At 37.3% G+C, this 22,989-nt stretch overlaps 1 protein-coding gene across 1 annotated transcript in view; it reads left to right on the top strand.

The window, feature by feature from the left end:
• SLC38A11 (solute carrier family 38 member 11) overlaps positions 1-22,989 on the top strand; it is a 57,524-nt gene that overhangs the window by 12,825 nt on the left and 21,710 nt on the right. Inside the window, exons 6-7 of the mRNA XM_068543959.1 lie at positions 93-199; positions 2,196-2,275. Coding sequence (XP_068400060.1) covers positions 93-199; positions 2,196-2,275 — 187 coding nt within the window. The remainder of the gene's footprint in view (positions 1-92; positions 200-2,195; positions 2,276-22,989) is intronic.

A 22,989-nucleotide genomic window follows, 5' to 3' on the forward strand; every position in this document is an offset into this window, starting at 1 on the left:
CTTTGTATTAAGTCATTTTTATAATTAAATATTTGACTACTTTTGTCACTGGTGTTACTCATAAACACTTTATAATATTTATTGTGTTTTAGTTGATCCTGAAAACTTGCTTATTGGTCACCATTTCATTATTGTGCTTTCCACTGTTGCCTTTACTCTGCCTTTGTCCTTGTATCGAGATACAGCAAAACTTGGAAAGGTAATTTTTACATTTTAAATAGGCAAAGAAATGCACTTTGTTACCTGCATTAATTTTGTCAAACTACTATCTATATGGCCAAGTTCTTAATTACAGTATTCATCTTTAGTTTCTTTTAGTTTACTTATAATTGTATCGGAGTAAACTATGTTTGATATTTTATCTTATTTGGGGGAACTGATGGTTAAATACTTGATGACTATGAAATAAATAGGTCCTTTCTTTTCTTTTTTTAAGGTAGATACTCTGACACAGACAGCACACTTTAATTTTAGAAAATATAAAGAACTCTATTTAAACCAAGTCTATTTACTGAAAAATCTAGTCTATTTTCTATCATTTTTTGTAGATAGTCATTTAAACAATTTAAAATTACATTAACTTTAATGAAGTAAGAATGAATCACTTCATTGGCTTAAAATTTTTTTATAAATTACAACATCTATCGTGCCCATTTTTTATCCAGTGAATTTAAATGTCAATATTTGATTAATTGTTGAGAATTTGGCCAATATTTATGATTCTTCTTGCTAAAGAGAAATGGTGATTTATTTCTAATGAAACCAACCAAATACGTATTCACCTCACCACATATGCTTATCTGCATGCATTAGCCTTTATCTGGCTGTATTTTATTTCCTTACTCTCATGAAGTGTTTGTATTTTACCCAGAATATTATTGGTGTTGCATCCTCATTATGCCAAGCATTCTGATGAAAAAAAAAAATTTTTTTTAAGTTATTCATGTGTTTTTACATTCTATTTTGAAAAATCCAACAGTTAATTAATTTTACTTTTCACTGTGATGTTTCATGTGTATCCACAGTGATGAAGCCCCTCCTTCCAGGTAGAGCTGAGAATGGGGATGATATTCCAGAGTTTTCTGACCATGCTCCTTCCTTCCATAACAGGCATCCAGAAATAAACTAAAGTGTATTAAAAGGGACTTTTTTGGTGAATTTTCTGAAATGTCTGAACTGTTTTCCATTCCACATGCTCAATGTAGACATAAATGCTTTCTTCTGAGAGCAAAAGGCAAGACATTTATGAAAAGAAAGCTAATATTCTATCATATTACTAATACTTGAACATTTTGACCCTAAGTGTCCCTTTAAAATGTCACATTGATGTATTTAAATAAATCTCCCATGAGCAAAACAGAGTAGTTAGAAACACTGATCTGGAGTCAGGCTGAGCATCTGAGTTCCCCATTGACCACTTTCTAGCTATGTGACCGGACTCTTTCCCAATATCTGAGTGGATCAGAGGACTTATAATAGAACCTTCTCTCTAGTTAAAAACTAACAACACAGGAAACAAGATTAATGACACTCAAATGAAATAAAAGCAATTTTATATTTTTCTTATCAGACAAAAATTTCTAAATTGTGCTTATCCATTTAAAAAATTAAGAGTAGAACACAGATTTAATGTAAAGAGTGCAAAGAACACATATACACACAGAGCAGTTTCTATTGTAACCAGTTATAATAGTGACAGAAGAGAGAGGAAGTAGCAGGGAAGACTCTAGAAACAGACCAAAGGGCAAAACCACAGAGGAAAACTAGACTTAATAGAGCTAGAAAGCAGCAAGGAAAAAGCAGAGGCATCCGAAAATGTGTGTGAGTGGGTGGGGGGACGTTGTGTAGGAAGGGGCAGGGTAGGATAACGACAGAAGCAAGAAGCAATTATAGATAGAAAAAAGCACAAGTCAACACTAAAATAAAACCTGAAGAAAAATGAAAACATAATTTCCCTTTATGAAATAGTCATATTTGGTACTTGTTCTATTTGGGGAGGAAAGAACTAAGACTGATCTGATAAAAATTTACCTGCCTGAGATTATCAATACCAATCTGTAAGAATAAACTACTAAAGAATTGTATTTTAAAAACTGTACCTAATTTTACTCAAGTAAAAAGTGAATCACCTAATATTTTCAATAAAATTGTCTCTATGCTAAACTGACCATATATCTTTACATTTTCTTTTTCAGATCTCTCTTATTTCTACAGTTTTAACAACTCTGATTCTTGGAATTGTAATGGCAAGGGTAGTTTCATTGGGTCCACACATGTAAGTTTTGTTTCTTCATTGGTTGATATTTGATTTATACCCATCATTCAGATGTTCATATGATATATTATAAATGCAGAAACATAAAGTTATGATGGTACCAGAAGCATCATTTATCTTCAGTATTTGACAAAATGAGAGAAAATGATTACATTTAAGTAGTAGCTGATGGGATTAAACTTAGTTTGCTTATTATTTTAATGGCCTGCCTAAAGAATTAAAATAAGGAAGGGATTTTGAATAGTGAGAAATAGGAACAAAGTAGAGAAGTGGTAGATGGCAGAAGGAGGAGAAATGGTAGATGGTAGAAATTTCTGTATCTCACAGATGGATTTGTTCTTAACAAAGTTTTCACCAGTCTAGGTTGAGATGAGAAGAATAAAGAATATAGTGGATGTTTTTCTCTATTTAATGAAATGTCACCTTGAAAACCACCCTTTATTCTCTACTAGGATTATATTCTTTAATTGTGTTAAAATGCTTTGTCATTTGTGAACTAATAGTGATAGTTGGTAATGATATTGATTTGTGTTTTAGATTATTATTTGGCCAAATAAAATGTTGGGAAGTTGGCATTGGTTCCACAAATTTTAAAAATGTTACTTATCCATGAAATTCAAAGTAGAGATTCTACTGATCTAAGCCACACAGTTCTTATGCTTTGATTATAGAATAGATTTATCAGATAAGGACTGGGTAGTTTGTATCCACCAACCCAAGAGAATGCCATAATGAAACTAGCTTAAAATAGCTTTAAACACAAAATTGGGTTCCCACAATGCACAATAACTATTTGTTGAATAAATTAATAAATAATACATTATGGAGGTTCCATGACACCTTAAATATTTTCTTTATCCTACATAAGACAAATAAAATTAATTTAAGACAGTCTCTAACCTAGTGCAAGGAACATGCTGGGTCTTCAGTTGTTATCTGTGAGGAAAAAAAGAAACCTGGTGAATAGCTATAATTGATAATGCCATCCCCAAGGTAACTTATTTTTTTCCTACTGATCATTGTTCTGCAAAATCACTTCATCTTCCACTATATATGACTTATGTCAGGCTTCTTAATTTACCAGGAAAATACCAAAAATTATGCCTTAAATTTATTTGAAAGGAAGTATGAAATATCTAGACTAACTGCATTTCATATGGTCTTTTCTTTAAAAAAAAACTTTTTTTAAGGATTTCAATAAAAGGAAATAGCATAAATATCTGTAATGTTTATATTAATGTTCTCTTCAAATAACTTAATCCGAGTTCATAGTTGTATTAGTCAGTTTGGCCTGCTGGAACAAAGTACTATAGACTGGGTGACATGAACAACAGATATTTATTTTCTCATAGTTCTGGAGGCTGGCAGCTTGGTTGGGTTCTGGTGAGGGATTTCCTCCTGACTTGCAGATGCCTGCCTTCCTGCTCTGTCCTCATGTGGCAAACAGAGGGAGAGACAGCAAGCTCTCTGGTGTCTCCTCTTATAAAAGCACTAATCTCATTAAGAGTGTCCCACCCTCATGACCTCTTCTAAACCTAATTATCTCCCAAAGTCCTCATCCTTACATACCATCACGAATGTGGGTTAGGGCTTCAACATATGAATTTTGTGGGGAGCACAATTCAGTCCATAGCGATAGTGTTTTTGAAATGTACCTGGTTCACTTCAATATGGCCATTTATTCCTTCATCTAGTAAACACTTATTGAGTACCTATGGCTTCTAACTATTTCGCTGTGCAGCAATTACTGCACATTGTTCACGATCAACTATGGATGAGGTATTTATTTTAAAAACAAAAAAGAAAAAAATGACAATACAGTATTAGGAGTGCAAAATAGAAGCATAAATGAGGGACAGTGTCAGTGCCGAAGAAGAGAGTTCTTGATAGTCTGAATTAAGGAAGTCTTCCTAGAGGAAGAGAAATATGATCTGGACGTTTTGAAAGAGGAATCTGAATTTTTCCAGGTAGATAAGGGTGTAAAAGGCATTACAGGCCTGGGAAAGGTAAGCTTAAAAGCACAAAAGCACATGTTAAATTCTACTAGATGTATTTAACATCTATAGCATTGGTACTGTATTCGGCTCTGGTTTTCAAAAGCTGGATTCACAGCAACGAAAGGCTAATAAGTGTATTGAACAAAATACAATAATAATTTTTCTTTAAAATTTTTAATTTTATAAGCCAGAACTATTTTAATTGAAGCCTTTATCATGTAGAGAATAAATCAAGTTATAATAAAAAGTGTTATAGATTTGGTAAATAGAGTACTATGAGGGAATATTGAGGGGAAAAAAAAGCAAGCAGCTAAAAGTTGGAAGTAAATAAATAAGCCATTAGTTGAGCCCAAGCAGAACAGTTTAAAGCAGTGATTTTCAACTCTGGCTTCACATTAGAATTACCTGAGTAGCTTTAAAAAATGCTGATGCCAGGGCCCCACTTGCAGAGATTCTGAAGGAATTGATGTAGGGGTCAGGCAACTGGATTTATTACTTAACGGTTTTGAGTTTGTGAACAAGGATCTAGAGCCTCTTGGTTTGAAGATTAAAATCATGAGTACACATTTTAATGGACACATTTCTAAAAATAGGCCAGAGACTTTGTGTTATTTTAGTTACTGTTGTGTCGTTATTTTTCATGATTCATCCTTCAGTTATTTTTTTCAGTGTCTTCTACATACAAAATGTGTGTGAGATACTATTGTGAACACAAAGAGAAAGTATCTCTGCTCTGAGGGGTGCACAGTTTAGTGGGGAAGATAAGATGATACAAATGACTGTCATATAGGCAGTGTATCTTGATACAGAGGAAAGAGGAAGGAGAAGCCACTTCCTGGTGGTGCTAAATGAATTGATTTTTATGGCCAAGAGCTATTTATTTCTGTTGTAAACAAAATGTGACCTGTATCTTTTTAACCTTCCTCTAGTGCTGATAATTATATTTTATCTGAGTCTTTGAAATTTCTCTAATAACAGGGATTATTTAGTTAACTCTTTCAATATTTAAATATTAAGGAAGTGTGTTTTTTAATACTGTGCTGCCTTTTATTTCTGTTTGAATACTACTGCAAACAACTTCTGTTTGTCCAGATTTACAATCAGGCTAATCAAATCCCATGTTTAGGGGCTGGCATAGTAGCTAGTCAGGCAGGCTTTTCTCTGAAAATATGACAGCCGCGAACGCTTATAATCCATAAAACATGAGAAATTCAATACTCCATGTGTGTTTTTCCTCATTTTTTCGTTCAGATGAATGATCAGAAACCCTGTACTTTTTCATAGGGCTTTTAAAGTGGTATTTGAAAAAGATCTTTAAACCCAGTATCAGAAAAGAGGAAGGTCTGCAATGGCGACTGGTATTGACCTTGTTACTATGGAAACACCTTTGTAGTGGTTGTGTTTTAAAAATAAAACATACAATTCAATTTCCTTTTCCATAACTCATAGGGCCATAAACTCTGCTTTTTGATATGATTTCAAATATCTCACAGTCCAATGACTTTCATTTCTTTTTGGAAATCATGTTCAGTTTTATTGTGTTTTCTAACCTTTTGCTTTCTAAAAACTGAGGTGGCAAGGCAATCTAATTGCTTTCCAGAAAGTGTGCTAGTATCAAAATGCAATAACACATTTCTCCCATTTTTTTTCAAACTACAATCAGAGGCATTATCACTGTGAAAACCTTCATTCTGTGCCTCATTAATATTCAATTCTTTACATTCAGGATGGAAATGATAGCATGCAGTCCAAATTTATAACTAGTCTCCCTTCATATAACATCTCTTTTAGAGCATTTTAATCAATAGTGTAGTGTTCCAAACATAATTTCAAAAAATGTATCTACACTTTTAACAGGTATTTATGCATATAAAATGTGCCTTTTCCAAGGATCTCAGTACATACTAGTTTTGTTACCCCTTATTCATTCTAACCCTGAAATTCCACAATTATAGCTATATATAAAGAGGAACTAGAGGGGATTAAAGAAGGATCAGAAAAAAATGGGTAAAGACAAAGGAATAGTGCATATTTGAAAAGGGAATGATTAGTTCTGGCAAATACCAGCCACTGATTTTTTTTTGATGATGCATAAATTATTGCCTTTTTTGTTGCAAACGACAACAACCATAGAACCATAACTGGTTGAGGCAAGAGAGAATTTATTGACTCACACAGCTATAAAGTTCAAGGCTATTTCTGTTATTAGGTTTGGTTGGATTTAGGAGCTCAGTCAACAAAATCATAGTTTTTCTTTTTTTATCCTTTGGCTTCGTATCCTATTTTGGCTCTAGTTTCTGAAAGACTTTCCCCTCATTGTGACAAGATGGCAGTGACAATCTTAGCCTACATCTATTCAAGTCCAAGTCCATAAAACTAGAAAGAGCTTTATCTCTTATTTTACCTCAAACCTCACTTCCAGTATTAGTTCTGATTGGCTCTAGTGAGGACCCATGACGCTCATGCCTTGTATTGAGTTGCTTATGTTTATGTTACATGCCTACCTTTGAAGCTAAGGATGGGATCAGCTCAACTAAAGCACATAGACTATGAGCAGAGGAAAAGGTATCCCAAAGGAAATCAAGGCAATGATGATGCCACGAGAAGAGGGAGTAGACTTTGCATGGTGTAAACTACAGATGTCCACTTGAGGTGACAGGAGGTTACTGGTGACCTTCAGGAGTCTCAATCAAATGATATAGGTGGAAGGTAGCTTAGAGAGAATTAAGATCTAAGTGAATTTGGCCAAAAAAAAAAAAAAAACCCTTTTGTTTTTTAAGAGCCTCAGTGAATGAAAATCTCAGGACAAAACAGTGGCTTAAGGCAGTAAGAAGTCTAAAAAATACCGTTTTTACCATGGGAGATATGGAACATGTTATAGACCAAGGCAGAAGATGGAGTGAAAGTCCCCCAGGAGATCTTGAAAAGTTGGAATTCATGATATAGAGTGCTCCTTGGAGAGGACTGAAGTAATGAGATAATGAAAATGATCTTAGGACATTAAAAATTTCATACAAAAACATTCTCTGGCAAAGAAAATGTTCCTAAGGCTGCTTCCATGCTAACAAAATTTGCTCAAAATTTGTCCCATGCTAACAAAATTTGCTCAAATACCATTTGACTCTGTTCTGTAGCACTGCTAGAGCTAGTGTTATGTTTTCCCAGACCAGTTGCTGACATGAAGCAACAAATAGAACCATCATCTGACTTGAGTCTGCATGAAAATAGAAAAAAACAGCTGTAAGACAATATGTTCTCCAAGAAGATCAGTCCAGTCCCTGTGTCAGTGGAGCTGGAGGAGCAGCCTAGGTGGCTCGGTGTTAAGGATTCATCCCACTCAGCATCAATTATTTTTTATAAATGGCTGCCTTAATGAAGTGTGCTACCTGTGTGTTATTTCCGATTAGAAGCCAGACTGGTCTGTGGTACAGATTAACGACCAAAGAGCAAAAATCGAGTTACCTGTTCTTTCAGCTAATAAGCATTTGTTAAATGTCTGGCTTATGCCAGTCCCTCTTCTAGGTACTGAGTCTGCCAAGATGAGGAAAGCACAGTCCATGACCTCAGATATTTATAGTTTGTGAACGGGGAGAATAGACAGTTAATCTCGATATAATATTTAATAGAATTACGGCAAAACGCAATGGAAACAGGAAGGGCCCTTAGCCCAACCTGGGCAGGCAGGTAATATTTCAAGATAAGACAGTATGTGATCTGCTGTTTTTAAAACAATGTACTGGGATTAGCTGGGTCAAAAAAGGAGACGAGGGAGGAGTGGGAAGCTACTGTTGGCAGAAGTGAGTGAGGCCCAGAAGTGTGATGTGAATAATGACCTAAAGATTTAACGTTAACAGGAGGTGCTTGGAGAAGAAGGACACTGCCACTGGTTGGGGGAACTATCAAAGAACATAAAAGTGCATCCCTTGAGAATTTTCTCAAAAACTCTATCTTGCTTTTATGTTTCTCCTCGGATATATATTTTATCATAGTTTTAACAGTGGTCATGTCTCCATATTATCTCTTTTGAAAAACTGCCGAATATGGTGCTTTCCTGATCTACTGAGCTCTGCTCTCTCACCGCCACCACCTATACAGCTTCTGTGTTAGGGAAGTAACTAGAATGTTGGTGATTCTGAGTTGAAAGTTTTGCTAGAGTGAACAAAGAAATGATCGTAGAGAGGTTGGTAGAGACCAACATGGAAGGAAAGCTTTACATGTAGTGCCAAGAAAGTTGGATTTGTTCTTTAGTTGATGGGACATTGAAAGTTCTTCAGCAGGACAGTAACACAGCAAGTCTTCATTTTGGACTTCCCGCACCGCAGAGGTGAGGATAGATGGGGGTTAAAGGCCTGGGAGGAGGCTATCTGTAGCAAGCATCCAGGCAAAAGACAACTGGAACAGTATAAAGGCAAGGTTGGCAGAAAAGAAAAGGAAAAAGAGGATGGTGTTGCCAAGGTTTCCAGCTTGGACAACCAGAATTGTAGATGGTCCAGAGCTCACCACCAAAAGGAGAAAATGAAAAAGTCTGTTCATCCAGTAAGCATTTGCTAAATGCTTGGGAACATCGAGGAAAAACCCCAGCTTCTTTTAAGTTGTTAACCAGGATAAAAAAGGAAGCAGGTCTGGAAAAAACATAAGTTTTTAATTTTAATATCGATTTTGAGTAACCCTTGGGGTGGAGAGAGAGGAAAAAGAAGTTTTGGAAATGCAAGTTTGGAGTTTAGGGAGAGTCTGATATGTACAGGGTTGTACAGGGACAGCATATAATAATAAGGTGGGGAATTCCCTGCCAGTCCAGTGGTTGGGACTCTGCGCTTCCACTGTTGTGGGGGAGGGAGGGGGGCACGGGTTCGATCCCTGGTCGGGGAGCTGGGATCCCACATGCCGCATGGCACAGCCAATAATAATAATAATAATAATAATGAGGAGAGGTACGACCCAAGTAGAACCCCAATGGTAAATACAATTGACCCTTGAACAACATGCGTTTGAACTGCTCAGGTCCATTTGTTTGAGAATTTTTTCTCAATAGTAAATACTGCAGTACTACACAATCACAATTGGTTGAATCCACGAATGCGAAACTCAGAATGGGAGGGTCAACTATAAGTTATACTTGGATTTTCGACTGCTCTGAGGGTCAGTGCCCCGAAGCCCTGCATTGTTCAAGGGTCAACTACCATCATCTGGAGCTCACATCTGAAATTACATTTATTTTAATATAAACCTTGAGCACTTGCGTTTAAAAACAAAAGGATCAGTTTTGATGTTTAGAGCGATACCCAGGAAGAATGTTCCTGAACAGCTGTATGTGTTCATGTGGACCACAGCTGTCTATAGAACAGACTCAGAAGAAAAGCGAGCTGGGAGCGAGGAAATGGCAGAGAGCTGTCAGCTGATGCGGAGCTAGGGAAGTGGGCAGATCTGCTTATGTCACTAATAGCTTGGGGTGTGACAGGAAGCGTGGAGCCTTTGTGTGCCAGCCAGAGCACTTAACTCCCAGATGTATCTGGTTGAAGAGGTTAAGATGTAAGGCTCTCTTAACAAAAACGCAGGCTCTGCTGAGATTGTATGATTTGGAAGGTGCCTGTGTTTAGCTGAAAAGAGTTTGGTCAGGTACAACAGGCACATGTGGTGTCCGATCCTCCTGATTGGAGGTCAGATGTTCTGGTGATCAGAAGCAATTCCTATGCAGCTTGTTTTCTCCAGTCTGTGAAGACTGGAGATGTATTTGGTGGGACTTGCTTCCTACTTGCTTATTACTACAAATCTGCTGTTATAAAGATAAGGAAAAGTATGTCTTTCAAAATAGGATGCAAAACCTGAATCCAAGAACCCAAACTGAGATAATTTTGCAAAATGAATTTAAGCCCCCAAACCCTACCCACCTCGCACACATAAGGAAGAGGCTTCTAAAAATTTTATAACTAAGCATGTCTGGATTTTTCAGAGTAAGAGAAGCAATCATTCTTGTAAAAGTATTTGCAAACTGCTACAAGCCAGTCTGTATTTCTGTCAGTATTAAAATATGTTAAAACACTGGAAGCATTGCTTCTTAAATGATCTGAACCTTATAATAAACCTTCATTATGTTGCCATGATTTATTTGAAGTTTTGTAAGACATTTTAAAAGATCCTGCCTCTTCCCAATATTGCTTTCATTTGGATTTATTTTTCTCAAAAGAATATTCACATATTTTTACAACATCAAATATTACAAATTGCTTTTAATGAAATAGAGCTGCCTCCTACCAAATCCTTTCCTATTTCAGCTGTACCTTTTGGCACTTAACATTTTGACTTCTAGGTAATGTGCTTGTAACTGCTATTTCTGGATTCTCACTGTTGTCATATAGTAGATGAGGATTTAGCTCTTTCAAATTATTTTTCTTCTTCTTCCACATCATAATACGTGAAGACTTAACACAAGTTTCAAAATTAGTTATATTTCCCTTCTGGTACATTTTTTCTAGAATCAAGACTTGCTTTTAGTTTTGTTTTTAATCATGTTTAGTTGGATGTTCAGTTTAGCTTTAAAAAAAAAAAATTTGATTTTTTCAAAGCAGTTTTAGGTTCACAGCAAAGTTGAGAGAGCAGTACAGAGGTTTCCCACAAATGCCCTGCCCCACACATGCATAGGCTCACCCATTATCAACATCTCCTACTAGAGTGGTACATTGGTGACAGTTGATGAATCTAGGTTAGTCCATCATAATCACCCAAAGTCCATAGTTTACATTAGAGTTCACTCTTGGTATTGTACATTCTGTGGGTTTGGACAAATGTGTAATGACATGAATCCATAATTATATCATACAGTGTACTTTCACTGCCCTAAAAATCCTATGTGTTTCCTCTATTCATCCCTTCTCCCCCACCCCTAACCACTGGCAACTACTGATCTTTTTACTGTCTCCACAGTTTTACCTTTTCCAGAATGAAATACAGTTGAAATCATATAGTATGTAGCCTTTTCAGAATGGCTTCTTACACTTGGTAATATGCATTTAAGGTTCGTTCCTGTTTTTTCGTGGCTTGATAGCTCAGCTCTTTTTAGTACTGAGTAATATTCTATCATCTGGATGTACCAGAGTTTATTTATCCATTCACCTTCTGAAGGCCATCTTAGTGGCCTCCAAGTTCTGGTAATTACGAAGAAAGCTGCTATAAACATCGGTGTGGCAGGTTTTTGTGTGGATCATATGTTTTCAGATTCTTTGGGTAAACACCAAGCAATGTGATTGCTGGATCCTATGATAAGAGTATGTTTAGTTTTATAAGAAACCATCAAACTGTCTTCCAAAGTAGCTGTACCAGTTTGCATTTCCACTAGCAAAGAATGAGGGTTCGTATTGCTCCACATCCTCACCAACATTTGGAGTTGTCAGTGTTCTAGATTTTGGCCAGTCTAATGGCTGTACTTTTTTTTTCTTTCTTTCAAGGTGTGTAGTGGTATCTCAGTGTTGTTGTTTTTTTTTTTTTAATAAATTTATTTATTTTGTTTATTTATTTTTGGCTGTGTTGGGTCTTCGTTGCTGCATGCGGGCTTTCTCTAGTTGCAGTGAGCGGGAGCTACTCTTCATTGCAGTATGCGGGCTTCTCATTGCGGTGGCTTCTCTCGTTGTGGAGCACAGGCTCTAGGCACGCGGGCTTCAGTAGTTGCGGCATGCGGGCTCAGTAGTTGTGGCTCACGGGCTCTAGAGCACAGGCTCAGTAGTTGTGGCACGCGAGCTTAGGTGCTCCACGGCATGTGGGATCTTCCCAGACCAGGGATCAAACCCGTGTCCCCTGCCTTGGCAGGTGGATTCTCAACCACTGCGCCACCAGGGAAGCCCCTCAGTGTTGTTTTAATTTGCACTTCCCTGGTGACATATGGTTTGGAGCATCTTTTCATATGCCTGTTTGCTCTCAGGATCTGTTCTTTGGTGAAGGGTCTATTAGGGGGTCAGTGGATCTTTGGCCATTCTTAAATTGACTTGTTTGTGTTCTTTTTTTTTTTTTTAAAGGAATTCCTTTCTTTCTTTCTTTCTTTCTTTCTTTCTTTCTTTCTTTCTTTCTTTATGGCTGTGTTGGGTCTTCGTTTCTGTGCAAGGGCTTTCTCTACTTGTGGCAAGCAGGGGCCACTCTTCATCACGGTGCGCGGGCCTCTCACTATCGCGGCCTCTCTTGTTGCGGAGCACAAGCTCCAGACGCGCAGGCTCAGTAGTTCTGGCTCACGGGCTTAGTTGCTCCGCGGCATGTGGGATCTTCCTGGACCAGGGCTCGAACCTGTGTCCCCTGCATTGGCAGGCGGATTCTCAACCACTGCGCCACCAGGGAAGCCCCCTTGTTTGTGTTCTTATTGTTGAGTCTGAAGTGTTCTTTGTATATTTTGGAGATAATGAGTCCTTTGTGAAATGTGTCTTTTAAAAATATTTTCTCCTAGTTTAGCTTTTGACTTTGATTATTTTTGTTACTCCTTTTCCAAATGCTGGAACATATGAGATAATCTACCAATCTTGTTATTTTTCCTGGAGACCTCCTCTCAGAGCCTTTGTCCTCTTGCGCCTTTCTAGATAGAGTGATTTCTCAGTTTGCTGCCCCATGGTCTTTCTAGGACTTCCTTTCACCTCTTTTTTTGTGTTAGACACCCTACTTCCAGTTTCTCATATCTTTCTTTTTTTCTTTGTTTTCTCCTTTTGCTGGAGCATCCTGAGTAGCTTTCTGGTGTGTCTGAGTCCTTTACACATGGGGGTTTAGCAAAGTGAGTTAGCTCTTTCACATCTTTAGCTCCCTCTATGTCGTTGTAACTTAACACCAAGAATAACCCTTAATCTATGTGCATGTGTGTATAGATAGAATCTTAAAAATGTAAAAGCTTAATTTTATACTTTTTTTCCTTTCAAGTCTAAGATGTAATCCAAGTGGTGATTAAATAATCAGGCAATTTGCCTCTCTATCCATTTTAGGTGTCCAATATCTGAAGGTTTAATGAGTGCCCTCTTTTATTCAAACATTGAATTATCTTCCACTGGTGGTAGTCTCCACACCACTGTAGCAAAATTTATATCAGCACAGAGAAGCTACAGCTTAGCTGGGGAACTGATAGCTGGGCTAAGCTGTATCCTGGAGTGAGGTGAGCAGCTCCAGGTGCCCCAAGATTACCCAAGGGGTTTTCTGCAGCTGGAAGCTGCACTAATTTGGCAGACCCAGTTGTGCAGAAAACTGTATGGGGTATTGTGGGTGGGATGGAATACCGAACACTTATCTGTCAATATCTAAAGCATAAATGAATCTTTTCATCTTTTTCACCGTAATCAAAGCCAAACGGCTGCCCGTTTGGTTGCATGTGTATCATCTGTTATCAAGATTAATTGTTTGCTTATTTAAAATAAGATAGCTTGCCTTTCTCAAGGTCCCTTCATTCTCTAAAAGAATATGAATACCATGATGAAGATTGCATTTCATGAACTTGCAGGTCCTTACACCCAGACTAAGACATGTATTGTTACTTTAGTGGTAACATGAGGAAAGGGAAAAAGAGCAGAACGAGGTCCCATCTAACACTGATTGTCCACTATATACCACACTCTCTCATTCATTTTCTCATGACCTTTGGGTCAGATATACAAAATACAATTAATATCATCTCTGTTCTACAGCAGAAAATACTAAGACCAGTGTCATTAAGTAGTCTGCCCAAAGTCACCCTGCTAGTATATCATAAAGTTAAAATTTAAATCCTGCAGCGCCAGATGGAGGCACACGCGGTCACTGTGCACGAGTGGCTGTCCTCCTGGACGCAGGGGGACCCCGCCAGCCCCTCCCTCCCGGGAGATCACGCGAACCCCAGAGGAGACACGGAGCGACACGGTCAGAGCAGGGCCATGAGAGAGGGCTTTGGAATGGTGACCGCCGAGCATCCCCACCCCGAGTGTTTGTAACTGCCCAGAGGAATGTTCTCTTCTCCGTGTTATTTATTTGACTTTGTGCTCTATATTTGTCCAAGAGATGAAAGTTAAGTTTTGCGTTTACCGTTACAAGGAGTAAAATAACAAAACGAGAGTCGAGAATTGATAATAGTCATTTGCAGATCACAACCAGCTTTTCCCACGAAGTGACCAAATCTTAAAAACCTAATTTAGGTCTCAGTGAGACATTTTTGAATGTGTCTGAAGGGTTATTTGCAGAAGGAGGTATCTTAGGCATGACCATAGTCACTGCTCTCGGACGGTCGCTGGTGGAGACATTGCACGGCTGGGTCCGGTTTCTCACTTTCCTGTCTGATTCAGAAAGAGCTTTACTTCCCTGCAGGAGTGAGACTTAATTTGCACCTTGGGTTTTTATTTTATTTTATTTTGTTTTCAATAGCCATCTCTCCGTAGAATGTGTATATAAATACCGGAAATCATAATCTAATTTTTAAGGAGTTTATGCTCATATTATTTAATAATGACCCGAATTGTCTTTTTATTAATTGTCTTTTGAAAATCTGCAGTTAGGAAGTAATGTACATGTAGGATTTAGGAATATCAGTCAGAAAATTATATTTTAAGAAATGTAATTATTTTATTTACCTTCTAAAGCCAAATATTCTTAGGCAGAAGTTCTGTTTTTCTTTTTAAACTGTACTTTTGTCTTTAATTCAAGAAGTAATTCTCTTTTTATTTTATTTTCTTTATTTATTTATTTTGGGCTATGTTGGGTCTTCGTTTCTGTGCAAGGGCTTTCTCTAATTGCGGCAAGCGGGGGCCACTCTTCATCGCGGTGCGCGGGCCTTTCACTGTCGTGGCGTCTCTTGTTGCGGGGCACAGGCTCCAGACGCGCAGGCTCAGTAGTTGTGGCTCACGGGCCTAGTTGCTCCGTGGCATGTGGGATCTTCCCAGACCAGGGCTCGAACCCGTGTGCCCTGCATTCGCAGGCAGATTCTCAACCACTGCGCCACCAGGGAAGCCCTCTCTGTTGTTTTAGTTTCACTTTATTTTGAGGGTCTTTCCTTGTTATGAGTGCACAATGCCCACCTGTTTGACCCCTGGCCCTGCATGGCCTCACTCACCTTGGCCAACCCCCGGGCAGGCCTGATGGCCACCAGGACGCCCACACAGACACCACGGTCAGCACACGCTGACGTGAGGCGTGGGGCGAGGCCTGAAGAGAGGAGGGGAGGGGAAGCGAGGAGGAGGAGCAGGGCCAGGGCTCCCGCAGGCTCCAAACCAGGGAGCAGGGCTTCCCCAGGCCTCACACTTCTTTGCCCTTGTGTGGCAATGTCCACCAGCGCCTGTGTGGTCATCAAGAGATATGCTGGCCTCTGTGTGGTGACAGCCTTCAGAAGGGTGAGAAGGCCCTTGACCCTCTCATCTGGAGAGCAGCGAAAGGGGCAGGCCAGCATGAGAGGGTCTTCTGAGGCTTATTTGAAATCAGACACCCCAGGTGTGTGAGGTCCCACCTAGAATGACTGTGAGCCTCGAGGTGTGTAAGCTTGCCCTTAGTTTGCTAAGATGATCTAAAATAATGTTTACCATTCCAAGTTAGAGAAGAGAGAGCGAGAGAACGGGTCTGTGCGGCCCCCTGTGCAGGTCGGCTGGTCTGAAGATGAAGTCTGCCGTGTTAACTGATCAGGCCAGACACGCTCGTGTCAGTGCATCACCTGGGTCTCTCTTGTGCAGAAAACAGCATGGTGTTTTTACTCTGCTTGTGTTCTCTCACAGTATGCTGTTAGAAGGTTAATTGATAAGATTAAAGTAGCCTTAATCACAAAGATGTTTAGTGTTTAAAAAAATTCCCCAGCAAGTATTGGAACTTCTAAAATACGTATATCATTTGTACAGGGTTAATCTTGGAAATTATACTTGAAAACTTTATTCTACTCTTCATTTTAAGTTGGAAATCGTTTTTGACAAAATTGTTTTGTACCATTGGAAAAGAAAAATGGTAATTTATGTTCTTAAAAAAAAAAAATTTAAATCCAAATCCACCCGACCCCAGAGCTCATTATTTGTTTCCATTTGAGCTTGCTGTATTCCATATGTTTTTCCTTAGTCGAGAGAAAGTTCCTTCACAGTGGAAATTAAGTTCATTATTGTTCTAGTTGTCCCTTATTGAATATTAATCACAGTTTTATCTATAGCCAGCAAATAATCACATTAAATGAAAGAAGCAGGTAGGAGCCAAATGGGGATAAAGAGCTGGTTTATGCATTACTAGGTAACATTAACACTTGCTGAAGAGATGCTATCGACCGCAGTGGACTAACTTCAAAACTGTTGGCTTCCATTGCAAACTCTAGACACACACCAGGAAATGTGGTTGGTTTCAGTTCTCAGGGAAATGAACTTTGACAGCGCCAACAGAAGAATCTAAAACAAAAAGAAACCCGAGAGTAGTTCTTATTTGGGGGTTTCTTCAGAAGAAAATTAGCCTCTCTTTGTACAAAAGAAATACTCCTGAAGAGTTGTATGTTAATATGTTTGATTTTGAAAAATCATTTGAAAACCATTTCCTGTTACAGGTTACTTATTGTGAATTATTCTTTAAAATTAAAAAAAGAAAGTGCTCATCCTATAATTTAATCACTTTGTAATAACAGATTAGTCTTTACTTGATTCATATTTAATAATATTTCAATATGACTACTGTGTACTGTGTTTTCCCCCTATGTCTGTATTCATAATGACAGTTTTGATTTGTTTCTCCCAGTTTGTTATTTTTTTGCTTTCTTCATCTTCTTTTTCTTTTCTTCTTCTTGTTTTTTTCTTTCTCAAATTCTCTGGTAGCCATGGTTCTTTATAAGTTAACAAAGTATTATTCTTGTCTACTGTTACACTCATCTCCTCCTTTCTTCTACTTGCCTCTCAGGAAGTTCAGTTGGTAAATAGTGGCTGAAACTTACCGCATAAGCTACACTGCAGGAAAAATAAACCCTCTTTAAGTAATTTCTTTAACTCGTCTAGACCATTAGAAGCTAATTAGGTTTTCTGCAACAAAAGTTACCTATACCACTCCTTTTAGATCTATGTTGTCCAACACAGTAGCAACCAGCCACATATGACTTTTTTTTATTTTATGATTTTTTATTGAAGTATAGTTAATTGACAATGTTGTGTTAGTTGCAAATGTTAATTTACAGTGTTGTTTACAGCAAAGTGATTCAGTTATACATATAAATGTATATATATAAATATATATATAGTCTCTTTCAGATTTTTTTCCATTATAGGTTATTACAAGATATTGAGTATAGTTCCCTGTGCTATACAGTAGGTCATTGTTGTTTACCTATTTTATATATAGTAGTGTGTATATATGTTAATCCCAAACTCCTAATTTATCTCCCCCCACATGTGACTATTTAAATTAGGTAAAATTAAGTAGAATTAAAAATTAATTAACTCTAGCCATAATTTTAAATGCTCAGTAGCCACGTGTGTATAGTGGTCACCATATTGCACGGTACAGATGTAGAACATTTCCATCAGCACAGAAAGCAATTGTAAGGGAGCAAAATTTGCCATGCCAAAATGTGTCTCTTTGGCAGGTGGATTATTTTGAGCTGAAAACAATCAAGAGCCAAAAGACTCAGGAAGTACCTTTGACCTTCTTCCTCACTGCCTAAAAGAATTCAGATAGAGGGACGTTCCTGGAATAGAGCAATCACCAGAGATACCTGCAAAGAATATGTGCTAGGTGTGGTGGAGAAACTTGGCAAGGGCTAGAGATCAGGGTCCACTAAATGTCCCATGTCTCCACATGGCCCAGCAGACATTTCTTTACCAAACATTTACTTTTCCATCTTCATGTGAATTGCCTTCCTCCCCTTCAAAGTCCCAAACCACTACCCCCAACATCCTTGTTTGTCTTTAGCTAAAGATGGTATTTAAGGTGAGGGCTTTGGCTATTTTGGCGAGTTACTCAGTTCCCCTGGGTCTCTCCCATGTATACCTGTCATTAAACTTCTGTTTGATTTTCTCCTGTTAATCTGTCTCATGTCAATTTAACTCTTAGAGCAGCCAGAAGAACCTAGAATAGCGGAAAATGTCTTCCTCCCCAACACACTATTGTATGCTGCTATTCTAGATTATCATACAGAATAAAAAATATTTGACCTCTTTGTTTTGTCTTTTTCTCTGCAGCATTTCCAGTGGTCATAACACTGATTGCCACATTGGTAGTGTTCAGCAAATATTTGTTGAAAATTGAATGATTTGAATGACTTTCCAGCAGGAAGAATGTAATTTTAGTTATAAACTATTTATGGAAATTTCAGCTTAAAAATTAAGTTCAAATCCAAAAAAGGTTTCATGTAGAAAATACTGTATAATTATATAAAGTTCAGAAAGCTTTAAATTGGGCTAAATCTTTTCTGAAATAATTTTCTGTATTTGGTTCCAGTCTTTATCGACGATAGACTATCATATTGAAAAGTCAATTTACTTCTCTTTCCATAGCAGTAACTATAATTCTTAAGTTGGATTCATTTTTCTTTCCCCAGACATAACTATTATTCTTAAGTTGGTTTGAATCATTCCTGTTCATGCTTTTATACTTATACTATGCACTTATGTATTGGCAATAGTATTAGTATTGGTTAGTATGTTTGTAAAATATACATAAATAATCACTATGGTAAAAAAATGTACATTCTCTAATATAACTCACTGTTTTCCCCTCAATATTGTATTCAGTATATTTCCATTTTGATAAAATTAGCACTGGGTGACTTTTTAATTGCTCTACAGCATACATTCTGATGGTTTAGAGATTTAGAAATGTAATTGTTTGCTTATAAGCTTTGAGTACCTTAAACTTTACTAGATATTGCCAAGATCTTCTCCAAACTGTTTTACAGTTTACAATTCCCTCCATAATAACTGTATCTTGTCCTAGCAACTTCTCAACATTGCTATTATTGAAGTAGGTGTAAAATTTTTTTTAATGTATTTCATTTGAGTTTTTCTAATTATGAAGGAGGGTGAGCAACATACAGCGTATTTGTTGGCCATTCTCATTTCCTTTTCTGTCAATTACCTGTTGTCTATTGTTCATTGGAATATCTTTTTATTATGATATGCAGTAGCATTTAATATACACTGGATAATAACCCTTTCTTGGTTATATGCAAGAAACATTTCATCTCCCAATTTTTAGCTTTTATTTTTTAACTTTGAACATGGATTATTTTATTATACAGACATTTTATATTAATATTTACCTTCCATTGATTTTATCAGGTTTATCAATTTTTACCTTTATGGTTTTTGCCTTTATAGGTTTAAAACAATCTCTCCTCCATCGATATTATGTTTTATTCTTTGAAATTAAATATTAATATGGAGAGAATTGACAGCTACATGATATTGAGTCTTCCCATTCATAAATATGGATATGGTATATCTCTCCATTTGTTTGTCTTTCAGTAAAATTATGTCATGCCATTAATATTATGCATATCTTTAAAAATATTTAGTGTTTTTGTTGTCACTGCCCTTTAAAAAACATTTTAACTGGTTCTTTTTTGTATACATCAACCCTATTAATTTTTGTATATTGAGCTTGTATCCAGTGAAGTTGCTGAATGCTCTTATTAATTTCCAATAGCTTGATCAAGCCTCTTAGATAGCCTCAACCACCAGAGGGCAGACAGCAGAAGCAAGAAAAACTACAATCCTGCAGCCTGTGGACCAAAAACCACAGTACAGAGAGATAGACAAGATGAAAAGGCAGAGGGCTATGTACCAGATGAAGGAACAAGAAAAAACCCCAGAAAAACAACTAAATGAAGTGGAGATAGGCAACCTTCCAGAAAAAGAATTCAGAATAATGATAGTGAAGATGATCCAGGACCTCGGAATAAGAATGGAGGCAAAGATTGAGAAGATGCAAGAAATGATTAACAAAGACCTAGAAGAATTAAAGAACAAACAAACAGAGATGACCAATACAATAACTGAAATGAAAACTACACTAGAAGGAATCAATAGCAGAATAACTGAGGCAGAAGAACGGATAAGTGACCTGGAAGACAGAATGGTGGAATTCACTGCTGCGGAACAGACTAAAGAAAAAAGAATGAAAAGAAATGAAGACAGCCTAAGAGACCTCTGGGACAACATTAAACGCAACAACATTCGCATTATAGGGATCCCAGAAGGTGAAGAGAGAGAGAATGGACCAGAGAAAATATTTGAAGAGATTATAGTCGAAAACTTCCCTAACATGGGAAAGGAAATAGCCACCCAAGTCCAGGAAGCGCAGAGAGTCCCATACAGGATAAACCCAAGGAGAAACACGCCGACACACATAGTAATCAAAGTGGCAAAAAATAAAGACAAAGAAAAATTATTGAAAGCAGCAAGGGAAAAATGACAAATAACATACAAGGGAACTCCCATAAGGTTAACAGCTGATTTCTCAGCAGAAACTCTGCAAGCCAGAAGGGAGTGGCATGATATACTTAAAGTGATGAAAGGGAAGAACCTACAACCAAGATTACTCTACCCGGCAAGGATCTCATTTAGATTTGATGGAGAAATCAAAAGCTTTACAGACAAGCAAAAGCTAAGAGAATTCAGCACCACCAAACCAGCTCTACAACAAATGCTAAAGGAACTTCTCTAAGTGGGAAACACAAGAGAAGAAAAGGACCTACAAAAACAAACCCAAAACAATTAAGAAAATGGTCATAGGAACATACATATCGATAATTACCTTAAACGTGAATGGATTAAATGCCCCAACCAAAAGACACAGACTGGCTGAATGGATACAAAAACAAGACCCATATATATGCTGTCTACAAGAGACCCACTTTAGACCTAGGGACACATACAGACTTGAAAGTGAGGGGATGGAAAAAGATATTCCATGCAAATGGAAATCAAAAGAAAGCTGGAGTAGCTATACTCATATCAGATGAAATAGACTTTAAAATAAAGAATGTTACAAGAGACAAGGAAGGACACTACATAATGATCAAGGGATCAATCCAAGAAGAAGATATAACAATTATAAATATATATGCACCCAACATAGGAGCACCTCAATACATAAGGCAACTGCTAACAGCTATAAAAGAGGAAATCGACAGTAACACAATCATAGTGGGGGACTTTAACACCTCACTTACACCAATGGACAGATCATCCAAAATGAAAATAAATAAGGAAACAGAAGCTTTAAATGACACAATAGACCAGATAGATTTAATTGATATATATAGGACATTCCATCCAAAAACAGCAGATTACACGTTCTTCTCAAGTGCGCACGGAACATTCTCCAGGATAGATCACATCTTGGGTCACAAATCAAGCCTCAGTAAATTTAAGAAAATTGAAATCATATCAAGCATCTTTTCTGACCACAACGCGATGAGATTAGAAATGAATTACAGGGAAAAAAAAGTAAAAAAGACAAACACATGGAGGCTAAACAATACGTTACTAAACAACCAAGAGATCACTGAAGAAATCAAAGAGGAAATCAAAAAGTACCTAGAGACAAATGACAATGAAAACACGACGACCCAAAACCTATGGGATGCAGCGAAAGCAGTTCTAAGAGGGAAGTTTATAGCTATACAAGCCTACCTAAAGAAACAAGAAAAATCTCAAGTAAACAATCTAACCTTACACTTAAAGAAACTAGAGAAAGAAGAACAAACAAAACCCAAAGTTAGCAGAAGGAAAGAAATCATAAAGATCAGAGCAGAAATAAATGAAATAGAAACAAAGAAAACAATAGCAAAGATCGATAAAACTAAAAGTTGGTTCTTTGAGAAGATAAACAAAATTGATAAGCCATTAGCCAGACTCATCAAGAGGGAGAGGACTCAAATCAATAAAATCAGAAATGAAAAAGGAGAAGTTACAACAGACACCACAGAAATACAAAGCATCCTAAGAGACTACTACAAGCAACTTTATGCCAATAAAATGGACAACCTGGAAGAAATGGACAAATTCTTAGAAAGGTATAACCTTCCAAGACTGAATCAGGAAGAAACAGAAAATATGAACAGACCAATCACAAGTAATGAAATTGAAACTGTGATTAAAAATCTTCCAACAAAGAAAAGTCCAGGACCAGATGGCTTCACAGGTGAATTCTATCAAACATTTAGAGAAGAGCTAACACCCATCCTTCTCAAACTCTTCCAAAAAATTGCAGAGGAAGGAACACTCCCAAACTCATTCTATGAGGCCACCATCACCCTGATACCAAAACCAGACAAAGACACTACAAAAAAAGAAAATTACAGACCAATATCACTGATGAATATAGATGCAAAAATCCTCAACAAAATACTAGCAAACAGAATCCAACAACACATTAAAAGGATCATACACCACGATCAAGTGGGATTTATCCCAGGGATGCAAGGATTCTTCAATATACGCAAATCAATCAATGTGATACACCATATTAACAAATTGAAGAAGAAAAACCATATGATCATCTCAATAGATGCAGAAAAAGCTTTTGACAAAATTCAACACCCATTTCTGATAAAAACTCTCCAGAAAGTGGGCATAGAGGGAACCTACCGCAACATAATAAAGGCCATATATGACAAACCCACAGCAAACATCATTCTCAATGGTGAAAAACTGAAAGCATTTCCTCTAAGATCAGGAACAAGACAAGGATGTCCACTCTCACCACTATTATTCAACATAGTTCTGGAAGTCCTAGCCATGGCAATCAGAGAAGAAAAAGAAATAAAAGGAATACAAATTGGAA

The sequence above is a fragment of the Eschrichtius robustus genome, chromosome 5 (assembly GCF_028021215.1).
Source record: "Eschrichtius robustus isolate mEscRob2 chromosome 5, mEscRob2.pri, whole genome shotgun sequence".
In the NCBI taxonomy this organism is placed as follows: domain Eukaryota; kingdom Metazoa; phylum Chordata; class Mammalia; order Artiodactyla; family Eschrichtiidae; genus Eschrichtius; species Eschrichtius robustus.